The sequence below is a fragment of the Myodes glareolus genome, chromosome 17, assembly GCF_982192425.1.
Source record: "Myodes glareolus chromosome 17, mMyoGla1.1, whole genome shotgun sequence".
Classification (NCBI taxonomy): Eukaryota; Metazoa; Chordata; class Mammalia; order Rodentia; family Cricetidae; genus Myodes; species Myodes glareolus.
The window spans coordinates 67,646,631-67,658,997 of NC_142042.1; the positions used below are offsets into that span (position 1 = coordinate 67,646,631).

At 45.2% G+C, this 12,367-nt stretch overlaps 1 protein-coding gene across 4 annotated transcripts; it reads left to right on the top strand.

The window, feature by feature from the left end:
- The first annotated feature begins 108 nt into the window (after positions 1-108).
- Tsacc (TSSK6 activating cochaperone) lies at positions 109-10,429 on the top strand. Of its 4 annotated transcripts, none has more exons than XM_048454421.3 (4): positions 109-235; positions 2,064-2,123; positions 6,953-7,039; positions 10,199-10,429. In XM_048454421.3, exons 2-4 carry the CDS (start codon positions 2,087-2,089, stop codon positions 10,414-10,416), a joined length of 342 nt encoding a protein of 113 aa, XP_048310378.1. In that variant the 5' UTR covers positions 109-235; positions 2,064-2,086; the 3' UTR covers positions 10,417-10,429. The 4 variants fall into 4 exon arrangements, with proteins under 4 accessions (XP_048310378.1, XP_048310371.1, XP_048310377.1 ...); XM_048454414.3 differs by having other exon boundaries at positions 111-235; positions 6,917-7,039; XM_048454420.3 differs by having other exon boundaries at positions 154-297.
- The last annotated feature ends 1,938 nt before the right edge of the window (positions 10,430-12,367 follow it).

Sequence of the window (12,367 nt, forward strand, 5' to 3'; positions counted from 1 at the left end):
GTATTAGCCCCGCCCTTACGTAAGAAAGGTTAGGCAAGTTAGATGGAGAGGGCACGATGAGGGGGGGGCTTGGGAGACGCAAGCACCTGCGCACTAGCGTGGCCGCTCCCGGCCGCGTGCGGACAGAATGTCTGCGCAAGCGCAGGGGCTCGGGCGGTTGGCTGGCTCGCTAGAGCGCATGCGTACCAACTACAAAGTGGGGTGCTGGGGTTGAGGCTTTGAATTAATGCTGCAGGTGAGGTCATGAAACTCTTGTTTTGTTCATCGGTTCTCGTCCGACCGTGAAAGTCAAGAAAGGCACGACAGCTTTCCACTTTTTATTGCAGCTTTAGCAACCGGGAGGGATAGTGGTACGGGGATAGCGGCCGTGGCCGGAAGGGTTGCGGCAATGGAAGTTGTTTGCTCACAGGGTGGGGCGGGTACGGCCCTTTTCTGCACCCGAGCATGCTGGGAGTTGTGGTTTACCTACTCTAGACTCTAGACTATTTTTCTTTAAACAAACAAAAATCCTGTGTTTTAGATGTACTATTTTTTTTTGTACGCCACATGGCGTGCCTGGTGCACGAGGAGGTAAGAAGAGGAAGTCCGATCCCCTAGAACTAGAGTTTAGGATAGCTGTGAGCCGCCATGTAGGTGCTGGGAACTGAACCCTTGTCCTCTGTAGCACCAGCTAGTGCTCTTAACTGTTGTCCTATTTTTTTTTAAAGAATTTTTTTTTATTTACCTACATGGTTCTACATGCATGTATGCCTGCGTGACATAAGAGGGCACCACATCTCAGTTGCTGGGACTTGAACTCAGGACCTCTAGAGCAGCCAGCACTCTTAACCTCTGTGCCATCTCTCCAGCCCCAGTTCTAAGGTTTTTTTTTGTTTGTTTGTTTGTGTTTTTTTTTTTTTTTTTGGTTTTTCAAGATAAAATTTCTCTGTGGCTTTGGAGCCTGTCCTGGAACTAGCTCCTGTAGACCAGGCTGGCCTGGAACTCCGAGAGATCCACCTGCCTCTGCCTCCTGAGTGCTGGGATTAAAGGCATGTGCCACCAACGCCCGGCTAAATTCTAAGTTTTTTACCTCTTGGGAAAATACATTTACATTTACAACAGTAAGACATAATGAACGAGGACTACTCACATTGTCGCAATAATTTTATCTCGGGTGTGCCATTGACCACCCTCAGACTTATTACAGACAAAGGAGAGGGAGCTAGAGTTTTTAAATTACTCTATTACCATATGAGAGTTCCATGATTGCCCCGGAACTCCCCATGGAGTCCAGGCTGGCCTCAAATTGGAGACTACCTTCTTGCCAGAGTACCCCACATAGGAAAAAAAGACTCTAGAAGTTAAACACTTAGAAGACAGGAAGATTCATGACATGTTTGTGATGGATTTAAAATTTGGATTAGTATGGTCTGTCTTCTCCAGTGAAAAGACAATGAAACAAATAACACCTCTGAAAGGAACTGAAAATGATCCAGCCCGGTCAGTGGTGGTGTACGCCTTTAACTCCAGCACTCGGAAGGCAGAGACAGGCAGGTCTCTGTGAGTTTGAGGCCAGCCTTGTCTACAAGAGCTAGGCCTTGGACAGGCTCTGAAGTTACAGAGAAACCCTGTCTCAAAAAACCAAAGAAAAGAAAATGATCCAGTTAAAAACAATCATTTGCCTTGTGTGGTGGCACACTCCTATAATGAACTCCTGAGCCTGAGTCAGAAGGAGAGCGATTTTGATGACTTGAGTTAGCCTGGACTACATACATCCAGAAGTGACTAAGAGAAGATACTGCTCTTGCAGAGAACCTCAGTTCAGTTCCCAGGACTGATGTCTGGCTGCTCACAGCCACCTGTAACTCCAGCTCCAGGGGGTTCTACAGACATGTGCACATATACACATACACATAACTAAACTTTTTAAAAAGCAGATATCTGTATTAACTATGAGACAGTATACACTATCATACTTCTGCCTCCCAAAATTAGAGCAGCTGTAGCCAATTTGGATCTGCTGAGGCAAGCTTAGGAAACACAACACTGTTGTTTGACTGTGTGATCTTCTGGTTCTTTCCCAGGCACTGTACCTGTTGCTGTTGAGATGGAGCAGCAGACTAGTAATCCTACTAACAAAAAAGGTGTGTCACAGACCTTCCATCCCCTTCCTCAAAAGCCAACCCTCTTTTTTACCAGCATTTGTTTTTTTGTTTGCTTGTTTGTTTTCAAGACAAGGTTTCTCTTTTGCTATGGAGCTTGTCCATACAAGAACAGCCTGCTCTTGTAGACCAGGCTGGCCTTGAACTCACAGAGATCTGCCTGCCTCTGCCTCCCGAGTGCTGGAATTCAAGGCGTGCGCCACCATTGCCGGTTTACTCAGCATTTGCAGAAATAACTTAGTTATTTGGAAAGTACATGTGGGGATTTTTTTGGGTGAAGGAGGAGATAGTTCTCATTTGATTGCCATGGTTGTCCTGGAATTGATCTTATAGCCTAAGTGGCCTCAAATTTGAGACAACTCTTGCCAAAGCACCCCACATCCCAATATTGGGGTTATAGGCATGACCTAATGCATCCAGCTTTTGTTGTTGTTGTTTGAGACAGGGTTTCTCTGTGTGTACTCCTGGCTGTCCTGGATGTCACTCTGTAGACCAGGCTGGCCTTGAACTCACAGAGATCTGCCCACCTCTGCCTCCTGAGTGCTGGGATTAAAGATGTATGCTGCCACTGCCCAGCATTCTTTTCTTTTTTTGTTTTTTGAGATTCTTGCTACTATAGTCCATCCTGGCTTCCAATTTGCAATAGACCTGCCACAGCCTCCCAGCTGCTGAGATAACAGGCGTGTACTACCACCCCTCGCATTGATATGCTCTTTCTATAGAGTTTCTCAGGAAGTAGAACACAGTTGTGCAGTCTGAAGACCCAGGTTTAATTCTGACACTGTTACGTGACAGTAGTAGAATCCTGACCACATTTTCCAGACATGGGATTCCTCAAGTACAGGGTTGCTGATGCTACCTACTTCTTAGAATCATCGTAAGAGCTATCCGAGGGCCTGGGGAAATGGCTCAGTGGATAAAGTCTTTACTATGCAAACATGAGGACCTGAGTCAGGTGTGCTGGCATATATCTGTAACCCAGTACTTGGGGAGGTAGGCTCATAGAGTAGACAGGTGGATCCCTAGAGTCCACTGACCAGGCAGTCTAGCTGAATTGATAAGCTCCAAATTTGATAAGGGACTCTGTCTCAGAGAAATAAAATGAGGCTGGCTGTGGTGGTCAGTGAACCTTAATCCCAGCACTCAGGAAACAGATACAGGTACATCCCTGTGACTTTGTGGCCAAGCTGGTCTACATGGTGAGTTCCAGGACAGCCAGGGCTACATAGAAAGACCCTGCTCCCACCCCCCTTCCCCCAAAAAAGAATATTGAAAAATAAAGTGGAGTGAACTGGAAACATGGCTCAGCAGTTAAGTTCTATTAATCTGTATATTGCCACAAGGCTGTGGTTTATCAGAAAGGTTCTGGGTCCTTCTCCTTCAGCAGCTTCTTGGCATCTCCCTGACTACTCTCTCTATATATCTCTGTTCTGATTTCTTACCTGGTTTATTCTGTCTTGCCATAGGCTGAAGCAGCTTCTTTATTAACCAGTGGTAATAAAACATATTCATAGCATAAAGAGGGGAATCCCACATCAGTTAAGAGCATTGACTGCTCTTCCAGAGAACACAGGTTAAATTACCAGCACTCACATGACAGCTCACAACTGTCTATAATTCCAATTCCAGATGCCCTCATCTGGCCTCCAAGGTCACCAGGTATGCATGCAGGCAAAGTAATTGAGGAAGATAAGTGATGTAGACCTCTGGCTCCCACGCACATGCACATACACAAACACACACAAAAGAAATAAGCATGTATGTATATATGTGATGCATACACATGTATTAGAACCCAGCCCTCAGAAGTCTGAGGATAGCTGCAAATTTCAGGGTAGCCTGATTTGCATTGCCCTGTCTCAAAAAAGCAATGTTTACATGTGTGTGTGATATTGCATACATGAGAAGCAGAGGCAAGAGGATGGTCACAGGTTCAAAGCCTGCCTGGGATGTACAGTGAGTTCCAGGTCAACCAGGACTGTATCTCCAACCCTGTGTCAGAGAGATGGTTCAGCCATTAAGAGCACTGGCATTTCTTCCAGAGGACTGGCATTGAGTACCCAACACCCACGTGGCAGCTCACAATGGTCTGTAACTCCAGTTCCAGGTGATCCGACCCTCTCTTCTGGCCTCCAGAGGAACCAGGCATGATGTATTACATATGCATACCTTCAGGCAAAACACTCAGAGACATAAAAACTGATAAAAGATTTGATTCAAAAAAAAAAAAAGAAATCAAGCGGCTGAGAGAGCAAAGGAGACTTCTGATTTTATAGAATCAGTGACGTTTAGACATTGCCAAGCTTGGTATGCATATGTGGAGTGGGCATTATAGGCAGTATCTTCTGTGGCACTTTGAAAAATGGACAAGAATAAGACATTTTTCGTGGCAGATGTGTGGCACACACCTGTAATCCCAGCACTTGGGGACGTGAAGGTAAGAAGGTCAGAGTACAATGAGACCCTGCCTCAAAAAGGGAAAAAGAAAAAAGCACCTGGGCTGGAGAAATGGCTCAGCCGTTAAGAGCACTGCATGCTCTTCCAGAGGTCCTGAGTTCAATTCCCAGTAACCACATGGTGGCTCACAACCATCTGTAATGAGATCTGGTGCCCTCTTTTGGCCTGCAGGCATACATGCAGACAGAATACTGAGACTACTGTATACACATAATAAATAAATAAATCTTTAAAAAAAAAGCCTCTTTCCTAACAACACTTGACATACCTCTGTCCCCAGGCTTCTTTGTTTTAACCCTGTCTGAGGTTATTCTTCAGGGCATTCCTTCCAGTTCCACTGACATGTTGTAGGCACTTAGCTATCTTAGACCTGTGTAAATAAATGAATTAGTTAATTTTCCTGTCTTTTTCCCCATCAGTGCTGGGGATCAAACCCAGGGTCTTACCCAGGCTAGGCAAATGCTCTACTATTGAGCTAAACTGCCAGCCCTATCCTTTCTTGATCTTTTAAAATTATACACATATTTATTCATAGACACATTCCAGAGCTAGTAAGTACATGCATGCCACTGTGTGTATATGCATGTCAGAGGCCAATTGGCCAAAGTCGGTTCTCTCCTTCTACAATGTGAGTTCTGGGGATTGAACTCAAATTCTCAGGTTTGGTTCCCATTGCTTTTACCCCAGAGCCATCTTGCCATTCCCTTCTTTTTTCTTAGTAGTAGCATTGGCTTTGGTAACCCCACCGTTAAACATGCTGCGGCTCTTCCTCCCTCGTCTGCCCACAGTCTCATAGACGTAAACTCAATGTGTAGCCAAGGATTCTAGGAACTCCTGATCCTCCTGCTTCCACCTCCCAAATACTGGAAGTGCGTGCGTACGCCGCTTTACCTTTACCTATTTTATTTGTTCCTGGGGATAAGACAGTTGACTGAGCTCCACCCTGGCCCATACCTCCCTCCGTAAGTTCTCTCCTGGGCCCAGCGTTCCCACTTGCCGTGCTCTTCTCGATACTCTGTCACTTCTTTTTCATCCTTCAGATACTTGAGGAATTTTCTTTTTTTTCTCTTTCTTTCTTTCTTTCTTTCTTTCTTTCTTTCTTTCTTTCTTTCTTTTGTTGCTATAGGGAGCTAACTTTTTTTTTCTTTCTTTTTGGTGGGGAGGAAGGGTGTAGCCTGGTTGTCCTGGAAGTTACTCTGTAGACCAGACTGGCCTCGAACTCTCGAACTCAGAGAACCTTGGGTGTTAGCTTTAGGAATGTAATCTAATGGTTTAGCAAGCAAGAGAGAAGGGTAAAAGGTTAAACCTGTCAGCACCATGTTTGTTACTCTGGTCTGCTAGAGAGCCTCAGCCTCCTGTAAACCTGCCTTCATTGTACTCTCCCCTCTCCTTTAAACCCTTATGTTTTACATTTGTTTACGTGTGGCCTTAGCTGGCTGTGCTCACCCATAACCCAGTAAAAACCTTGCTTTTACCCAGGGTATTTTTTTGTGGATATTTTCATTTATTTATTTATTTATTTATTTAATTTCGGGACAGGTTTCTCTGTTTAGCCCTAGCTGTCCTGGAACTTGCTTTGTAGATTGCCTGCCTCTGCCTCACAAGTCTTGTCTAACCCAGGCTGGTCTGGAGCTTCTTGTGTAGCAGAGGTTGACCTTGAACTTCTGATCCTCTTGCTTCCAGATTCTGTGATGATGTTTCACCTGATTCAGTTGTCTCTCATCATTATCATAATGAGCAGCTCAGAAACTATGTTGTACATGTTTTATTTTTTAAAGATTTATTTATTTATTATGTATACAACATTCCTTCCATGTGTGCTTGCAGGCCAGAAGAGGGCACCAGATCTCATTATAAATGACTGTGAGCCACCATGTGGTTGCTGGGAACTGAACTCAGGACCTCTGGAAGAGCAGTCAAGTGCTCTTAACCTCTGAGCCATCTCTCCAGCCCCATGTTGTACATGTCTTTTGTGTATTTCTCAGTGTCTAGTGAGTAGTGATCAAGGAAGTAAATTAGACTTTTCCTCCTGCCACGCCTGGCTTCAGTTAACTCTCATTGGTTTCTGTATCTTCTCTTCGTGTGTCTTCCTGGTCCTTGGGTAGGACCTGGTGTCTGCTTTTTAACCAGGCACAGTGATTTAACCAGAACGGTGGTCTCACACTCACAGTTCCACCTTTGAGAGGCCAGGGCAGGAGGGTCTTGGGTTCAAGGCCAGCCTGGGTTATTGTCTTACAATTAAAAGAGGGAAGAGGGGGCAGGGGAAGGCAAGCTAATCCCTGTTAGAATGAGTTTTGATTTAGTCACCTGATTTTCAGCCAAAGAGGAAGATAATGCTGTGTGTTTTTGTCCAGCAAAACCCTCCCCCAGTTATATTAATCTTCAAGCAAATTCCTTGCCAGCCAGTTTCTTGAACATCCAGACAACAGAGCTGCCTTCAGGTAAGACTTGGTGGGGGAAGGCTTCCCAAGCAGACCCGGCAGGGCAGAAGGTGCAGAGCAGCTTGAGCTTCCCTTGGGCAGTGCTAACTTCTCATCAGAGCAACCCTGTCGCCGGCTTTCACTGTGTAGTCTGCTGATTGTTTAGTTCTGTTGGTTTCAGCTTCGTCCCAGTTTTGCCAATCCTATTCTTTTCTCATTTTTTAGCTGCTTGGCTCAACTAGGCAGGGTGAGACCACAGTCTTTCTGCTTGCTGCTCCTGATAGTTAAAAGGAACCAGGGAAGGAGATGGTCACTTTAGCTTGGACTCAGCTTCTTTGAATTTCTCTCACTCATCTTCTCCTGGGAAGTCAGTGGATACTTGAATACTTATGGGGAGCCCACTGCCCAAAAGCAGGCAGTGTAATCATTAATGTTAACTAAGCCACCTACGGACAACTCAGTTGAAAACATTTAAAAAGTAAACTGACAACCAGGCGGGGGTGGCACACGACTTTAATCCCAGCACGTGGGAGGCAGAGGCAGATGAATCTGAGTTCTAGGCCAGCCTGGTCTACAGAGCGAGTTCCAGGACTGGCTCCATAAACTACTGAGAAACCCTGTCTTGAAGACAAACAAATGAAGCTGATCTCAAAGAATGGCTGGAGTGAGACAGTAAAGGAGCTTCAGGCCCTGAAGGGACTTAGGTGTCACCCACTCAGCAAAACAAAGAAACAAACAAAAACCAACCACAAAACAACAACAACAAAACCCTTTTTTCAGTCTGAAAATATAGTTCAGTTGGTAGAGTTCTTACCTGGTGTGCACAAGGCCCAGAACCACACAAACTGTGTACAGTGGCATATGCCTGTAATTCCAGCACTTGAATATGGAGGCAGGAGGATTAGAAGTTCATATTTACCCTCAGCTAAATGGAGTGCTCACAGTCAGCGTGGGATATGTGAGACCCTGTCTCAGTATTTTTTCTTCTTTGGTTGTTGTTTTGAGTTCTTCTGTAGCCTGGAACTCACTGTGTAGCCCTCATACTTGCGTCCTGACTCATTATCCCAAGCCACTAGGATTACCGATGTACTACACCACGCCAGCTCAAATCAAATTTTCAAAGGTTTAAGTGGAGGTCTGAAAGGCCAGCCTGGTTTACATATTCAATTCCAGGCCAGCCAAGGCTACACAGTAAGACCCTGTCTTTTTTTTTTTTTTTCTTTTTCAAGACAGGGTTTCTTTGTAGCTTTGGAGCCTGCCCTGGAACTAACCCTTGTAGACCAGGCTGACCTCAAACTCACAAGATCTGCCTGCCTCTGCCTCCCAAGTGCTGGGATTAAAGGCATGCGCCACCACCGCCTGGCCTTTTTTGTTTTTCGGGTTTTTTTGGGGGGGCGGGGGGAACCCTGTCTTAAAAAAGCAAAACAAAACAAAAAACAAAAAAAAAACTCCAAGAGCTGGGCAGTGGTGGCGAAAGCCTTTAATCCCAGCACTCTGAAGACAGACAGGCAGATCTCTGAGTTCAAGGCCAGCATGGCCTACAGAGGGAGCTCCAGGATGGCCATATTAAGAAACCCTGTTTCTCAAAACAAAAAAACACAACCAAATGAAAACAAAACATGAAAAGAGCATGTCCTGTTCCTTCAGTAGACTTGGGTTTGGTTTCCAGGGTGGCTCACAACCATCCATAATTCCAGTACCAAGAGATTCAAAGCCCATCTGACCGCCTTGGACATTGTTTATTAACATGGTACACAGAAATACATTCAGGCAAAACAGTCATACACATAAGATGGAAAAACCCCAAGTAATTAAAAACAGGAGGAACAACAATAATAAAACCCATTTTTTAAAAAATGTATTTATTTATTATATATGCCTGCATGCTGGAAGAGCATACCAGATCTCATTGTAGATGGCTGTGAACCACCATGTGGTTGCTGGCAATTGAACTCAGGACCTCTGGAAGAGCAGCCAATGTTCTTAATCTCTTAATCTTTTAGCCTCCATGGGCACTGTATGCACATGGTGCATAGACATATATGAAGGCAGAACACGCGTACCCATAAAATAAATACATCTAAAAAAACTCTCTACAAACAGACATCTTTAATTTTTATTTATTTAGTTTGTTTTTCAAGATAGGGTTTCTCTGTGTAACAGCCCTGGCTGTTCTAGAACTCTCTCTGTAGACCATGATGGCCTCAAACTCACAGATCCACCTGCCTCTGCCTCCCGAGTTCTGGGGCTAAAGGCGTGTGCTACCACCACCTGGCTTAATCAATTCCTTTTTTGTAATAGCTTTAAAAATATATTTTATACGTGTGAGTGTTCTGCCCATATGCCTGTCTGTGCACTGCATACATGTAATAGCTGTGGAGGCCAGAGGCCAGCACTGGATCCCCTGTAAGTGGAACTGTAGGCCACTGTTAGCAGCCACTGTTAGCAGCCATGCTTTATCTATGGAATCATCTTTTCAGCCCCCAAAGTTTTGTTGTTTTCTTTCTAAGACTGGGTCTCACTGTGCAGCTTTGCCTGTCCTGGAACTTCTCTGTGTGGATCAGGTGGCCTTGAATTCATAGAGATTCACCTGCCTCTGCCTTGGCTGAGAGGCATGTGCTGTCATATGCCCAAATTTTTTAGTTTCTTTTTTTCTTTTTTTGAGACAGGGTTTATCTGTGTAACCTTGGCTGCTCTGGAACTCACTCTGTAGACAGGTTGGCCTCTCACAGAGATCTGCCTGCCTCTGCCTCCTGAGTATTGGAACTAAAGGCAGTTGGAACTAAAAAACCACCACCCGGTTTTTTAAATGTGTTTTGAATACTTATGTCCAGTGACTTCTTTAGATGCTGGAGATCCTAAAGTAGACGAGATAAAGTCCTTGCCTTCCTGAAGCATACACTCAAGCAGGGAACTTAGGGAAACGAGCTATTACTGTGTATACCAGATGACCATAAATACTACAAGAAAAGTAGAAAGGTGAGGGGCAAGTTGTAATAATTGATTTCAAATTAAAACAAAATTGACAGGAAAACCTTTGGAACTGACTGCTGAGCAGAAGTGCGTCTGGTTTGGGTTGTACCTGGGAGGATTAGTTCTCTCATGGTTTCCTTCCAACCTCACTGCAATTACAAAGCCTCTTTCCTTTGCCCCTTTGCTCCTCCATCACTCTCCCTTCAGGAGCTGGCCAGAAGCCCAAGGAGTGCCTAGGAGTCCTAGGAAGTGTGTATGCCAACCTCCAGCTTCAGACCCAGCTTGCCCAACAACAGATGGCTATTTTAGAAAACTTGCAAGCTTCCCTATCACAACTGGGTCCTGGGCGGGAAAGCAACAATGGTTTTCTCCCAGCCATATATTGTGGTCTGTTGTTAAATCACCTGCCCCAATTCCATAAATGAACTGTGGAACAAAGATACTGCGTATGCTTTCTTTTCTCTCCTTTCATAGGCTGCTGGTGGAACCTGCTCATTATATTCTGTGTGTGTACTCAGGGATTGAACCAGGGCCTTCTGCGTGCTGAACATATGCTGCACCACTGAGGAACACTCCTAGCCCCTAAGCATATTATTAGTCTACATGTTTCTAATAGGCACCCACTGCGTGTAAATCAATGCACAAGGCACTTTGGGTACGTATCATGTTTATTAGTGTTCTCAAGAAGAACAGGACCGATATGGTGGAGACATTGAATGTAGCCACTTTACATTGAAATAGTAGCATTGGCTGCTTCACACCTGAGAGGCTGAAACCCAGTAGCTGCTCATGCCTGGAGGACTGAGTGCCTTGGCTGTCCCAGTCTGACACCAAAACTCTGGAGGGTTTTTGGAGAGCTACTGGTCCTAGTCACCCATGGCAGCCTGGAGGTGCTGGTTTTGATGTCTGTGTAGGGAATCAGCAGCAGCAGCTGAAGAAATCAACATGAAGCCAAGCTACCAAAGGTTGAATAATCTTCCTCTTGCCGTTAACTTTTTAAATCTGAGCTGCTACTTAAAGTTGCCACCCACACTTTGGGTGGGGCTCTCCACATCAATTAAAATAACAAAGACAATTCCTCAGTTGAGGTTCCCTACTCAAGTGATTCAAATTTGTGGCAAGTGGATATTAAAACCAACCACTCCAGACAGAAGAGACAGCTCAGGGTCTCTATCATTTTTGAAGATGTGTGAGACAGAACTCGCTGCTGTGGCAGTCTGGGTGTAATCGGCCCCAGAGCATCATGGTCGGCACTTTTAGGAGCTGCGGTTTTGCTGGAGTGGGTGTGTCCTTGTTGGAGGACTGCGGATGCAGGCTTTGAGGTTTCCTATGCTCAGGATCCTGACCAGCATCTCAGTCATTTTCCTGTTGCCTGCATGATGTAGGACTCTCAGCTACTGCTCCAGCACCATGTCTGCTTGCTCGCTGCCATGCTGATGATCTTGGACTGAACCTCTTGAGTAAGCCATCCCAATTAAATGTTTTCTTTAGAAGAGTAGCCCTGCCCGGCGGTGGTGACCACACCTTTAATCCCAGCACTTGGGAGGCAGAGGTTAGAGGATCTTTGTGAATTTGAGGTCAGTCTGGTTTACAAAGTGAGTTCCAGGACAGCCAGGGTTGTTACACAGAGAAACCCCATCTCAAAAAAAATAAAAACAGAAACAAAACAAACAAAAAAGGTAGCCCTGGTCTGGTGACTCTTCACAGCAATGGAAAGCCCTAAGACAATTGCCCAAACTGAGGAATTCTGAGGGGAGCATGGAGATTAAGAGGCACATCAGGTAGTACTAGGGTAAAGCTAGATCAATCTTGATCTCAGCGGAGAGACTGACTTTATGGTACTGTGTGAAGATGGAGTGACAGGGTGACATAGGCAGGTAAGTTTAAACTTCCTTGGCAGGAAGTTTAGATAAAACCCTAGAAGTTAGAAATAAATCATTAGAAACATAGTCATCAAGGAAGATATCCAGCGTTAGTCTCTGGCATCACATGCGTGCATAGCCGCACACGTGCTCACAAATGCAAACGTACGCACAGGCACACATGTAATATGTGTGTTTGTATGTGCTAGTTTGCTCTCTATTGCTTCCTATTAAGAAAGGTTTTGTTTCAGCTTTCAGCTGTAGTCCGTGTGAAGGGGAGTCTATGGCAGAGAGAAACCTAGTGCAGGAACTGAAGCAGAGACTGCAAGGAGTTCCTGCTCAGCCTGTTTTCTCACGCAATCCAGGACCACCCACTCTAGGGTAGGACCACCCACTCTAGGGTGGGACCACCCACAATGGCTTGTACCCTCCCAAACCAGTCATTGTAGGGAGGAGAGGAAGCCCTGAGTGAATGAAGTGTGAGTGAGTGTGTTCTGTTAGGCATTGCCATGTC